Source organism: Corticium candelabrum, chromosome 3 (genome assembly GCF_963422355.1).
Source record: "Corticium candelabrum chromosome 3, ooCorCand1.1, whole genome shotgun sequence".
Taxonomy (NCBI): domain Eukaryota; kingdom Metazoa; phylum Porifera; class Homoscleromorpha; order Homosclerophorida; family Plakinidae; genus Corticium; species Corticium candelabrum.
This window is the reverse complement of record NC_085087.1, coordinates 8,719,648-8,733,251: the sequence shown is the minus strand read 5'-3', so window position 1 is coordinate 8,733,251 and position 13,604 is coordinate 8,719,648. Positions and strand designations below refer to the sequence as shown.

The 13,604-nt window shown below is 41.0% G+C and overlaps 1 protein-coding gene across 1 annotated transcript; it reads left to right on the top strand.

Annotated features, from left to right (window-relative positions):
- The first annotated feature begins 11,849 nt into the window (after window positions 1–11,849).
- Window positions 11,850–12,728, top strand: LOC134177431 (uncharacterized). The gene has a single exon (XM_062644208.1). The coding sequence runs from the start codon at window positions 11,906–11,908 to the stop codon at window positions 12,578–12,580; it is 675 nt and encodes a 224-aa protein (XP_062500192.1). The 5' UTR covers window positions 11,850–11,905; the 3' UTR covers window positions 12,581–12,728.
- Window positions 12,729–13,604: the final 876 nt, after the last annotated feature.

The following is a 13,604-nucleotide window of genomic DNA, read 5'->3' as shown; positions in this document are numbered from 1 at the left end:
ACAGAACACTACCTGTCGTGTTCTTCCGTCTGCATGAGACTCTGTCTTTGTCACTGTCTTGTCTTACCAGAGCCGTACGATAGTCTCGCGTAGCCAGACCCTACCGCCGCGTCATACTGGATTCTGAATAGTAATCAGTTTGGCAACATAGCTTTTTATCTATTAGATCTATTTATATTAATTTAAGTTTGTTTTATTCCGCATTGTTTCTCTGTAAAGCTGAAGTGCACAAAGTTTGATCAAAAAAAGTTGTAATTAAAATGACGTCACACTCTATGACAACATCACAATTTAGATGCATGTATTTTGTCTAGAGAATCTAGATCCCACTGGAGTTCCTAATTGTGTTTGTAGGTGTTTGGTCTTCGTCAACCTTTGACTTCTTAGTGACGATCCCTGATCAGACTTCTTTGTAGAAAGATTTCCATACAAACGTCTAGTTTTGTCATGTAATACAAATATAGCAAAAGCAAAATTGCTTGAAGGGTAACACTGACCATAAATAGATACCACAACCAGCGAAAGTTCTCCAATATTCTCAGAACTGCAGTGCTCCAAGACAAGCTCAGCAAAGAAGAAGTTTCAGCAAATACTTTGAAATGCCTCCAAATCACACTAACAACACTATTTCCCTTGTTCATCTCACTACAAACCTTTTCTTCTGCCTTAAATAACCAATAAATTGAGACAATCACAATTAAAAAGACAACCGAGTTGTATGCCAGGATAACAGCAACTAGAACAGCAAAGGCACAAGAAGGGCAATTGCTGGTTGAAGCCAACAGATTCTAGCACTTTGGTAGGCGATATTAGCATCGGTCTCCTGATCTACAATCACTGCTGTAATGCATATTATACAATTAGTGGTGCACCCCATCTATACAAACTGTAAAGACAAAACAATCTATGTCCAGAATTGATCTTCAATATATAACCACGTTCTAAAACAAATGTCCTCCACATCTCCATACACACCACCCAGCTGATAACAAGCACATCAATAACTCAATCCATACTTTTTCGTCGTCGCATCATCTCTGTGTCCGCATGCACTTGTCACCAGACTGATACCCACAAATCCAACAACTATGGTTCCAAGCAAAGAACACACGGCTCCCTGGCTGGTTACCACCCATCCAACTGCTTGCAGGCAAAGAAACAACAAAGCAATCATAGCACTTGGCAATCAGTAGAAACAATGTAGCAGTGTAATTAAGCCACACTATAATACGTGTACACGTAATACACAAAACAGATTGACGTAATGCATATATCTGCGAGCTTCTTCCGTTTCCATGCATATGTCTTCGTGTTCGTTTCCTTGTGGCATACAAAGAGTGGGTGACAATGACTATGTCAATAAGTTTGATTACATAGTTATCCCATGTGTGCATGACAGCAGTGGAACATTTTATAGGTATACTGCAACTCTGACCCACACACCATATCTGAATACTGCAAATACAGTATGTTCGTTAATTGTTGGAGGAATTTTTCCATACTGTGTAAGACATCCTACGTAATGTGAGGTTACAGAATCAATGCATAAGTTTGAAAGTGTACTTGAGATAGTAACAAACATTCAGACAGACAGACAGACAGACAGACAGAACACGATGAAATTGTAAATGCATGGAGCACTTGTCTACATGAATTAAAGATTCATCACGAGAAAGAACCTCGACATTGTTACTCTGGAAATGAGAATAGACCAGACATAGTTGTGTATGACTCTGGGTGTAGCTATGACCTTGATGTAGCTATGGCTCATCCTTTCAGCCAAGGCACTTTACAGCAGGCAGCTTTAGAGGAAGGTTTTGCTAAGGCAAGAAGGGAGGAAAGAAAGATGATCAAATATGAAAAACAACAACTTGCTGGCAATACATCAAGCCTCAATTTCACTCCTCTGGTATTTGAACATTTGGAACTTGGAGATCAGAAGCTGCTACCAACTATCTAAACAAACTAGCCAGAAGATCAAGAGACATTGAAGGCTATATAAATGAAGCTGACTTTAGAGGTTATTGGAGGAAAAAATTCTCAATAATATTACAATGACGTAACGCTAAAGTCATCCTCCACCAGCTGACACGTGTCTTAATTCCCTGGCGAAGTAGATGAGAACATACACAATAGAGACTATCAAAGTAGCTTGCATTAAACTAAAGCTGAACTCAGTACATTGCTTGCATTTAGTGTTAGAAACATAACGTAGAGTTTGTGTTTCAATAAATGAAATTGACAGACAGACAGACAGACAGACAGACAGACAGACAGACAGACAAACAGACAGACAGACAGACAGACAGACAGACAGACAGACAGATAGACAGACATGATCGACCAGACATCATTGCATTCAACGCTCAATCTGGCTGCAATATCAAACTTGACATTTCCGTGGCCCCTCCGTGGGCACAACACGTCATCCCTCTGGCATGCAGCTGTGGAAAATGGTGCAGCTGCGGGTGTAAGGAAGACCCAGAAATCATTGAAGTGTGCCAGCGAGTTGGATGTGTGGGGTCGCCCCTCTAACTGTATTGCATTAGTGTTCGAAGACTTTGGTCATTGGGGCCAAGATGCAATGAAATTTCTACACAAGCTGTCCCAGCAGTCTGTAGACGAAAATGCATGGAAAGAAGAATAGCAGGAAGTTCAAGACGTTCGATCTGGCAAGCTACCTATCCATTGCCTTGCAAAAATGCAATGCCAGCGTAGGCAGGAAACTGTCAAGACTGGCAAAGTCAAAAGACGTCCATTGTGACAGTTATTCATTGCTAGATAAGTAACTTTGTAGTGTACCGCCCTTTTGGGGGCAACTGCCAATAGTCTGTAATAACGTTGATATTATTCAATACATCTATGAACATGCAGACTGACAGACAGACAGACAGACAGACAGACAGACAGACAGACAGACAGACAGACAGACAGACAGACAGACAGACAAACAGACAGACAGACAGACAGACAGACAGACAGGTAGGCATGCAGACAGACAGACAGACAGACAAATAGACAGGCAGGCAGAAAGAAAGACAGACAGAAGACAAACAGACAGACAGACAGAAGACAAACAGACAAACAGATAGACAGACAGACAGACAGGCAGACAGACAGCCACATAAACATAAACAGTCGTAGGTAGAACCAAGCCCTATTTGGCTTGGGTAGTATTTAGTGCTTAGATGGTGTATAATAGTTCAATGTTTGAAAATATATGTATTGACAGACAGACTGATAGACAGCAGACACACAGACAGACAGACAGACAGACAGACAGACAGACAGATAGACAGCAGACACACAGACAGACAGACAGACAGCATCAGACACACATACATACATACAGACAGACAGACAGACAGACAGACAGACCAGACAGAGCAGCCCGAGAAGACGGGGCAGCAGTGGTAAGAAGGGAAGAGAGGAAAGTCGAGAAATACCAGTCGAAGGTCCTGCCGGGTGGATTATGCCTCAACTTTGTGCCTCTAGTTATGGAACACTTCGATTGTTGGGGGAGACAAGCAATCATTCCTGTCTCAATTATCTCAACTAAGTAAAAACATCTACCTTGGTAACAGTGACCAAAATTTCAAGTGCTACTGGAGAAGAAGATTCGCTGTAGCTCTCCAAAGGTGCAATGCAAACAGAAGATGAACCGCTCACGAAGCAAAGAAAATGACATTAGTGACATATATAGTGTCCAATTGCATGCAACCTAAGTTGATGGTTTTTTAGAGACCCGTGTGGGTCTAATTGATATACAACGGACTTTCGTATCTATATGTATGAAATATAAACATTCGACAGACAGTCAGACAGACAGACAGACAAACAAACAGTTGAACCGACCAAACTGCATCCAACACAGCTTACTAATATCACAGCTTCACTGACAGCCAACTACTCAGAGTTCGGCCTATTGAAAAACTGCGACCTCTCGTCGGAAAGCTATCAGCAACTGGCGTAGTGCCACGTGATACATCGACACCCAAAAAAAGTCTATAAAATCCAAAACCACTACAAACGCGGTTTAAAATCCTCTATCTATGCCTCCATGTGATTTATCACAGAAGCTGACCATAACGAAATTGCAGAAACTGTCAGTGGTAAAGTATACGGGTACTACAAGTGGGTGGGCACTAATTGTGTGTGTGTAGTTTGACACGCGCACAAGGACAGTGCCACTTCATTCTCTAGAGCAACCGTAGAATTATACTGTATGTGTCATTCCTAAGTGTCATTTCTAGTTGTCATTCTTATTTAGGTGTCATTTCTATGTGCCATTTCTAGTTGTCTCTGTCTTCTAAATTTTACTGTCTTCTTGCATTTGTAATGCCACCGTACGAAATACCGTACAAGATGAAAGATTGGCGAGGAATTTTGGCGGATTGGTATCAAATAGCTATTGGCAACAATCCCAAGTGCCAGTCAATGTGTTCATGCAGCACCAGCAGAGGGTTCAGCATGCATGACTGTACTCTAGTGCTTCCTCATATTAATTTATGTTTGTTTTATTTTCATGTTGTTTTCTCTATAAAACTGACGTGCGCAAAGTTTGATCAGAAAAGTTGTAATTGGTGACCTCACATTGCGGGTAACATCACAATCTAGATGAATCTATTTTGTCTAGAGATTCTATAGATCCCACTGGAGTTCCTAATTGTGTTTGGTGTTTGGTCTTCGTCGCCGTTTGACTCCTTGATGACGATCCCTGATCAGACTTCTTTGTGGAAAGATTTCCATACAAACGTCTAGTTTTGTCATTTAATACAAATATAACAAAAAGCAAAATTGCTTGAAGGATAACATTGGCCGCAAATAGATACCACAACCAGTCAAGGTTTTCCAATGCTCCCAAAAATGCTGTGATCCAAGACAAGCTCAGCAGAGAAGAAGTTCCAGCAAATACTTTGAAACGCCTCCAAATCACACTAATAGCACTATTTCCCTTGTTCATCTCACTACGAGCTCTTGCTCCTGCCTTGGATGACCGATAAATTGAGACACTCACGACTAAGAAGACAACCAAGTTGTATGCCAGGATAACAGCAACTGGAATAGCAAAGGCAACGAGAAGGGCAATTGCTGGTTGAAGCCAACAGATTCTAGCACTTTGGTAGGTAATATTAACATCAGTCTTCTGATCTACAATCACTGCTATAATGCATATTACTAGTGGTGCACCCCATGCATACAAACTGTAGAGACCAAATGTCTTGCGTCCAGAATTGCTCTTCAATACATAACCACGATCCAAAACAAATGTCCTCCCCAAGTCGGTTGCCAACACACTCGACCATGTAAACTGACAGAGACTAAAGTAATGAAGACAAACGCCCATTGCTGTGCACACGTCACTATTTCCAGTTAGTCCGGGGCCAAACAAGAAAAAGATCTGACTGATGAATATTGCAAATGCATAGCTCATGATGCATTGACCTGCAAGAGTTCGCAGTTCTTTGAATAGTAAATAGGTGACAAGCAAAGAGCAACAGGACAATGCGAGAGCACAACTTGCAGCAACCGAAAGAATAATTGCAGTGTTGTAGTTCCATGTTTTCACACTCACTGTTCTATTATACGTCTGGTTAAACTCATTGCAGATATGTATCTTTTCATTAAAAGCAAATAACTCAGATGGTGGAAGGACCTTGCCACTGTCTGTCAGTAGAAGAGAACCATTGTCCAACAGCAGATACTCCGACTCATTCAGTGCAATGTAAGCTATGCAGTTCAACTCGATCAGTTGTGGTATAACACCGACAGCAGACAAATAAAAATAAACTCCAGAGAACCAAAAGTGAAACGAACTATTGGTCAGGTCTGATCGTACTTTGTTGATGACGTCATTGCTGTTAATCACATCAACTACAAGTTTAATGTGTAGAGTTGTGTTAATCACAGATATGTTCAACTCAGAAATTGTTCCATTAGCAAGAAATGGATTGAGGTTGGTGATCAGCACATTCCGAAATGCATGGAAACTTTGATTTCTACTGATGATCTGCTGGAGATTTTCGCTTGTTGTTCTTGCATGTAAATAGAGTTCAAACGTCACCAAGGTTCTTGTTTGTTTGCACTCATTATCAACTAACTGAAACAAAGAAGGACAAACAAGATTCTGACATTGTTGTATTCCTGGGTTGTAAACCTGTCCGACTTCACACGACTTGGTCACAACTTGTGAATTAAATGATACCTGTGAGTGTCCCGTGTTGCCAAAATCCAAGTAAGCAACAAAAGACGTGCAAAAAACACAACTGCCTTGTAAAGCATGTAACTTTACACAACTCAACTTGTCCACATCAACACCATTGCAAATTGCACAATCAGGATTTTTGAAAAATTGATATGTGTCAAGATCCAATGCTAAATATAGATAGTCAGCATACAATTTGCATTGTTTAGCCGTACAGTTGTATTCTTCTCTGGAAAGGGCTCTAGATGTGTTGACTAAACGATCATAAGACAAACAGGTATCAATAAAATTTTCATAAATGCATGGCCGAAGTGGGTCAAGCAACTGCAGAATAACTGTCGGTTGTTGAAAGAAGGAAATGCTACAGTGTTGCAGTGTGGTGTCCAGAGTGACGTTCCCATTAAAAGGATCACCTCCCACAACACCATCATCACAATAGAGTCCGACTTTCCAATATGTGAGATCACTGACATTTTGATGATTGCAGATAGCACAATAAACATTGCTGTATGTCACGTCTGGTGTGCTCACAGGAGTTACAGATAAAGCATTCGATACTGCTGCAGACAGATCAGGTGTCTCACATTTCTTCCTGACTGTGTTACTGTTGTCATCTTGTGTCCATGTTTGTGAACAAGATGTTATCATGTAGACACCATAGACTGAACCATGAGCCAAGATGACGTCGTCATAATTTAGTGCGTTTTTATTAACATTTTTCAATAATCTGGAAGGATTGACGCATTCCATATTTGCAACAGCATTCTATAAAACATACGTAGTAAATATATTATCTGTATATATAGTCAATGCTAGTACTGCAAAAAGTATTCCAATGTACATATGAGTGTCCGTCCGTCCGTCTGTCTGTCTGTCTGTCTGTCTATCTGTCAGTCTGTCTGTCTGTCTGTCTGTCTGTCTGTCTGTCTGTCTGTCTGTCAATACATATATTTTCAAACATTGAACTATTATTCACAATCCGTCTGTCTGTCTGTCTCTGAATTATTCAACATTTTCACAATGACGTACAATGACACAAACTACAAACTCTCCATAACTATTGCCACGAGGTACACATTGACACTAAAAATTTAAAACACACTAGCACCACACCCACCATTCACATGCAGCAAACCCACACGGTCATATCCCTCACTGGTACACACACACACACACACACACACACACACACACACACACACACACACACACACACACACACACACACACACACACACACACACACGCACGCACGCACGCACGCACACGCACACGCACACACGCACGCACACACACACACACACACACACACACACACACACATGCACACACACACACACACACACACACACACACACACACACACACACACACTGATTACCTTGAGCTCTTCTGACACAGCAGCCGAGCACAACTCGAGCTCCGCACAACAATCTCCATACACATCACACAACTGGTCACAAGCACATCGATAAGTCAATCCATACTCTTCCCTCGTCGTATTGTCTCTGTGTCCGCACTTGTCACCAGGACATCTCGACTGGTACCCACAAGACCCCCCAACTATGGTTCCAAGCGAAGAACACACGGCTTCCTGGCTGTTTACCACCCATCCAACTACTAGTACTTGTAGGCAAAGAAACAACGAAGAAATCATACCACTTGGCAAGTAGTAGTAACACTATAGCAGTTTTTGAGCCACACCTGGATACGTATACGTAAGACTTTGATGGAATGCTTAGTATGTAACCTGCGTGCTTCTTCCATTTCCTAGCATGCAAATCGTAGGTGACAATGCGATTTACATAAGAGCGTGTGTAGTGAGTTGGAGTAGGAGCATCTAAGAGAGAAGATCTCTCTTTATATGCTCCTGGTTGGGGGGATTGCTGATCACGTAATTAATTAAGTTGTTTACGTAATTAGCTCGTGTGCAGCGAAATTTAATTAATTTACGTACATTTTAGTAGCTCACACATCATATCCAGTCTGAATTCTCAATATATTAATTAAGTTAAATAGAAGTGAGATTATCCAATAGTCACTACATAAGTGAAGTAACTGAGTTGTTTTTATCATAATTATTATGATACATGCAGCTGGTGTGCTGCATCAATTTCAACACGGTACCGTATGTGCATGCATTGTTGGAGGAGTTTACATACTTTGAAGACATCCTACGTTCACGTGAGGTTACAGAATGCGTAAGTTTGGGACTGTAACAAACATCGCGGTTTGGTTGTGGCTTGTTTACTACTATGCGTAAGATCAGAGTGAGATTATCTCTTTTGTGTAGGAGTGGCAGTTGCCTTGGCTTTCTGCTGTATTTGCTGTATTGACCAACCTTTGTTTACAACTCTATCTGACAAAACTTCTCTTTGTATTGTACTTTTATATCTTCACTATTTCAAGCATATCTTCACTATTTCTAGCACATCTGTGATTATATGTGCATTAAATCGTATTGGCTATATACATGTAGGATGTACAAAATCACTATCTACTGTACTTGGACTTTAGAAGTAGCTGCAAAGTATGCAGCAATCAAATGTACATAGAGCTCAGCAAATATTACATACACTACATGCAGTACAATGTTCTCTTGTGTTTATGGGGATCTGCAGATACGATTGCCATCTAGCCAGTGGCATTCCAGAAACTGTGTGGCAGTATTTGTTTTTAGTTCTTCGTGATCCTCAATGTCGCCCTTCCAGTCGTTCACTTGGATGCTTCCCAATACGAATAATGGTAACTTTTCTAGTTTTACAACAGCCAGGAAGTGTGCTGTGGTTGTTGTTCCAGTTTGATGCTTGATGTAGTACCTGAAATGTTGGTTTAATTGGCGAATCTCATAAAATTCTGAACTACAAGATGGAGATTTCTAAAATAAATTTTTGTCAACATTGAAGCTCGACTACGTATGGCAGTTAGAGTGATAGCACCAACCTCGAACGTTGCAAGTCTCTTCCGTGAATGGGTATTGATCTTGAGGAATGTATTATTGTTGAGCTCTTGAAACAAGACGTTTCCATTGCTCAGTACAATCTTTCGTAGTACTGTCCTTTTTTTCAACGACTTGTACTTGCTATAGTTGATTTGATCATCATAAGCTTGCATCCATTTCCCTGATACCTGAAGAACTTTTCTTTCGGTCTTCAGTTGAATTTCCTCCTGAGAGTGACACAACGAACTCACCAACACAGCATGGTAAGACCATGTTAGTGACCATAAATGAAAAGCCACCAAGTTCATATCCATATTTGTTAGTTGAACTATTGTGAGTCGATTCTAAAACTTTCAGAGCTAATTGAGAAAATATATACCTGCAATATAAGGCGTGGCCGGGTTTAACACACCTTGCTCGGCTTTGTTGTGTACGCAAAAGCGCCCGGGAAATTTGTCTGACACCGCATTTAAGCATTACATAAGACAACCATCCTGTAGAAGCGTGTCCTAGCATTGGTCAACCAATGAAAACAGACCACACCTGTCCCCAAAGTTCTGGGGAAATACCCTGAAAACGTAACGTTTACTAGGTCACCATTCACACCCACGCACGTGCACACAACAATGAACTCGTTTGCAGCAGTGAAACATTGTGACTGACCTCACGATCACTCTTGTTGCCAACATTTTCTCGACAAATTTGCACGCACCGTTGCGTGTTTTACCTGCATGCTGCTCGAAGCACGAAGTACTACTGGAACGATGAAAAATACCGTGGAAATTTCGCTCCGCCCAACAGTCCAGTATAGTAACAACGAAGTCTCACGTGATCTCTGACGTAGACACGTACGCCGGCCGGTCTGTAGATTTCCAGCCTCCAGGGACTCTTTACACATTCCTAGTAACGGCCCAATTGCTGTATTTGTTTAGTATACAGAATGTGTTTTGGAATTGATACTATCACACTTTATCATGGTGACTCCCACAAGTTGCGCGATCGGGAGATGTCTCCGCTCGATCCATTTTATCTCATGCTGGCAAATGTCCAACCCCAACTTCCCCGTTCGAGCATCACAAATCCACGACAACTGCAGTCTAGGCCACTGTACGCCCACAACACTGATCAGCGACCGGTGTGACCGTCTGTGACCGGCGGAAGAAGTAGTCGGAAGAGCCGGCCCGTCACGTGCGTTGAAATTGATTTGCTGCCAAATGACGGTTACAGGAGCTCGTTGTTATTTACAGAAAGCCTAGTGCACGTGTACAGCTCGAATTGTGCTACTGTGATAAATTTTCATGAAATTATTTTGCAGTGTGTTAGGTTAATGAGACACAATCAAGTATCGTAGTTTTGTCACTAGATGGAGACAAGTTGTGTGTTGCAGTCCAACGACATTAATCAGCTGTTAGTATGAGAAAGCTTGACTAGACTAGCCTCGGCCTCCCAGAACCATGCAGCGCCGATTCAAAATCGAGACAGTGTCAGGCTTGTATTCAAAATACGCTATACCAATTGCATCAATACGTTTGATTTCTTTACCTTGTGCTACGTTAGAGTCACGAATTTTACTTTTTCGAGAACAAAATTTGAGTTTTAATTCTGTAACTATTTTCTTTGATTTTAGACTGTGTTGACGGATGTACTATAAGTTGAGGTGAGAAGTCTAACAGTATCAGCAAATGTGCTTATTTTGTTTCGTTGACACATCATTGGCTATAGTTAACTATGGTTTTCTATCAGCATAAGTTGCATTGAAACTGTTGATTTCAAGATCTGTACTTTTATTTGTGCCCTCGGATACCAGGTTGTTGGATGCGCGCGCGCGGTGCCGGTACCGTATACCGTAGCGCTCACACACTCACACTTAACTAATTATACATCCGTTTGGCGTAGTAGACGAGCATAGCTGCCGTCTAACTTTTGCACAATCTTTCCGTTTCTCTTGTTGGAATTCCACTTCTTGTGCACTTTGTCATGATCGACGTCTTAGCTTCGCAACAAGTAGCAAGTTGAAACTCTCGATTTTACGTTGTGATCCAATTGAAGCAGCTAGATGACCGTCTTTTAATTAACCTAGGTCGCTAAATGTTGTAAGCTTGGTTACGGATGTTACAATGATTGATTACCGGACGGTGTATTCAACATATTTTTGTGTTGTCTCTGGTAGTCAGTGCTAGCGTACGCTTTCATGTCGATCTAAAAATGTCTGAAGAGAATAAACGAGCGCACAATAACGTGTAGAGGATGCCTGAGCCGAGCAGTACATCCAAGTGGCTGCGACCAGAGCAAGCCGTTTGATTGCACGGAAATGGAGTGACATGCAGCCTGGTAACAGATATGCATGCAGCTTACAAATATTGCTGATGAAGTCATTGATGTAAAGGTGACAGAAATGTTGCTTCTCACGATCGCATGCTCTGCCGTGTCTAAATAACGGAGAATCGAAAACGAAATGGAAAACGTTTGAGACTGATTTCTATTATTAATCATTATATGTATACTATTGCAATTTACTGCACATTGTGCATACTCGCTCTATGAATGTGCAAGCGTGGGCAACTCTGGCGGCTACTTGTTTCCTTGCCTGAAGTGCATGCACACAGATTCTTGTAGAACAAACGGATATGCGAGAATGATATTGACAGCTTGTTTTCTCCGGGATTGCAGCTATAGGTGCATGTGTAAGAGCTCGCTCTATAAAGCTGTCCATCTGGCTTGCAAATTATTCAGTTGCTTTAGTTTGTACTGCCTTAGTCATGTTGCTCGTTGCATCGATTGTCGAGTTGTTTCTTGTTGTTTGTCAGGTTGCAAGCATTTTGGGAGCTACTCCGTGTGAACAATCACCACCGACTTGTCCACAGTTCAATACGAGTGCCTACGTGTTTTCAAATTGTCGATATATCTATGGCCAGTATGTGCAGATCTATAGCATCGGAGCGAGAGGAATTCTAGATGTCGATTGGGGGTCGCATCCGAGAGCATCTCCTCGTCTGTCTGTCATTCTATGGCCGGAGAGAAATTCCAGCAAAGCAAGCGGTACGTTGCTCTTGTTTGAACCTAAGGGTCAAACTGTTCTCTTCCGCAATCCAAAGCCTAATTCCGACGAACGTCTTATTATGAACTCTTCAAGTTGCACTGGATTTAGTAAAACGACAAACGAGCTGAAAGAATATCAGTGGATACTGCACGAGCACCGCGTCTTTGGATATACGGAAAACATCTACAGTTTGCGCTCAAATGTGGGCAACCTAACCTACTGTCTAGGCGTTAATGGCTCGACGAAGGTCACTGTGGAGAAAAGATCGAATTCGAACTGCTTTTCTAAACGTTTCTTGTTCACTCTGTGTAAAGACAAGCAAATACAATCAGACTACTTGTATTCCGACTGCTGGTGGAATGTGCCTTCGTGGCTGAAACAATCGTGTGTGTGAGACAATCTTGCAGTTTGATCTAGACGTGAGACATTAAATTCAGAATCAAAATATTTTTCAGAAATTTTAAATAATTACAGAGGAATGTATAAAATTAGTTATGACGTAGATCGAGATTTATGTACGAAAAACGTTTATACATTCAAATGAGAAGAGAAAGTATTTTCTGTGTGTGTGTGTGTGTGTGTGTGTGTGTGTGTGTGTGTGTGTGTGTGTGTGTGTGTGTGTGTGTGTGTGTGTGTGTGTGTGTGTGTGTGTGTGTGTGTGTGTGTGTAATACATATATATATATATAATCATTGTTTATTGAATCTCTACAGCACTCGTAATTGACAGAAACTAGCTGTCACGCCTTGTCTAATAAACTTTCAATTATAAACTGAATGCTTTACTCTAGACTACACAGAAACATAAGGAATCTAACTTACAACTTTAATCTAATTGTTTTACTCTAGTGCGTGCAAGCATCATCTTGCTTAGACAGCTTTCATACGGTACATAGATTTTGCATGGCTGTTTTAGCTTTTCTTGACAACTGTCTTCCTTATCTGTGTGAAAGGTGAGGAAAGAAGAAACTTGCCATATTTAGTTACACATAGGTCACTGACAACTTGCCATATTTAGTTACACGTGTCACTGACAGTGACATGCGTCAAAGGATAGGAATATCCTCATACAAATGTCAGGAGTGACAGTATAAGTCACGTACTAAAATTTTAGTGCACGGAGAATGTGCAGGGTGCTTGGAAGATCGGCGTTGCCAAAGATTTTTCCCTGAATAAATAAATAAATAAAACGTGCAGTTATCTAGCTAGAGTTTTAAAAATTGTCGACATTTTTTGTAGTTTGTGGTATCTAACTAGCTAACGCCATTGTACAGTCCTCTATAGCTAGCCAAATTAATTGATGAAAAGTAGCCTTAGAAAATTTTATTTAAAGTATTAAAATTAGAACACTAATGCAAATTAAATAAACAAATATTTTATTATCAATAAAATACCTTTTACAGTGTAGTATGTAGCTTG

Excerpts from the sequence above, each read along its gene's own strand:
- LOC134177431 (XM_062644208.1), top strand. The coding sequence starts at position 11,906 with ATGTTGCTCGTTGCATCGATTGTCGAGTTGTTTCTTGTTGTTTGTCAG.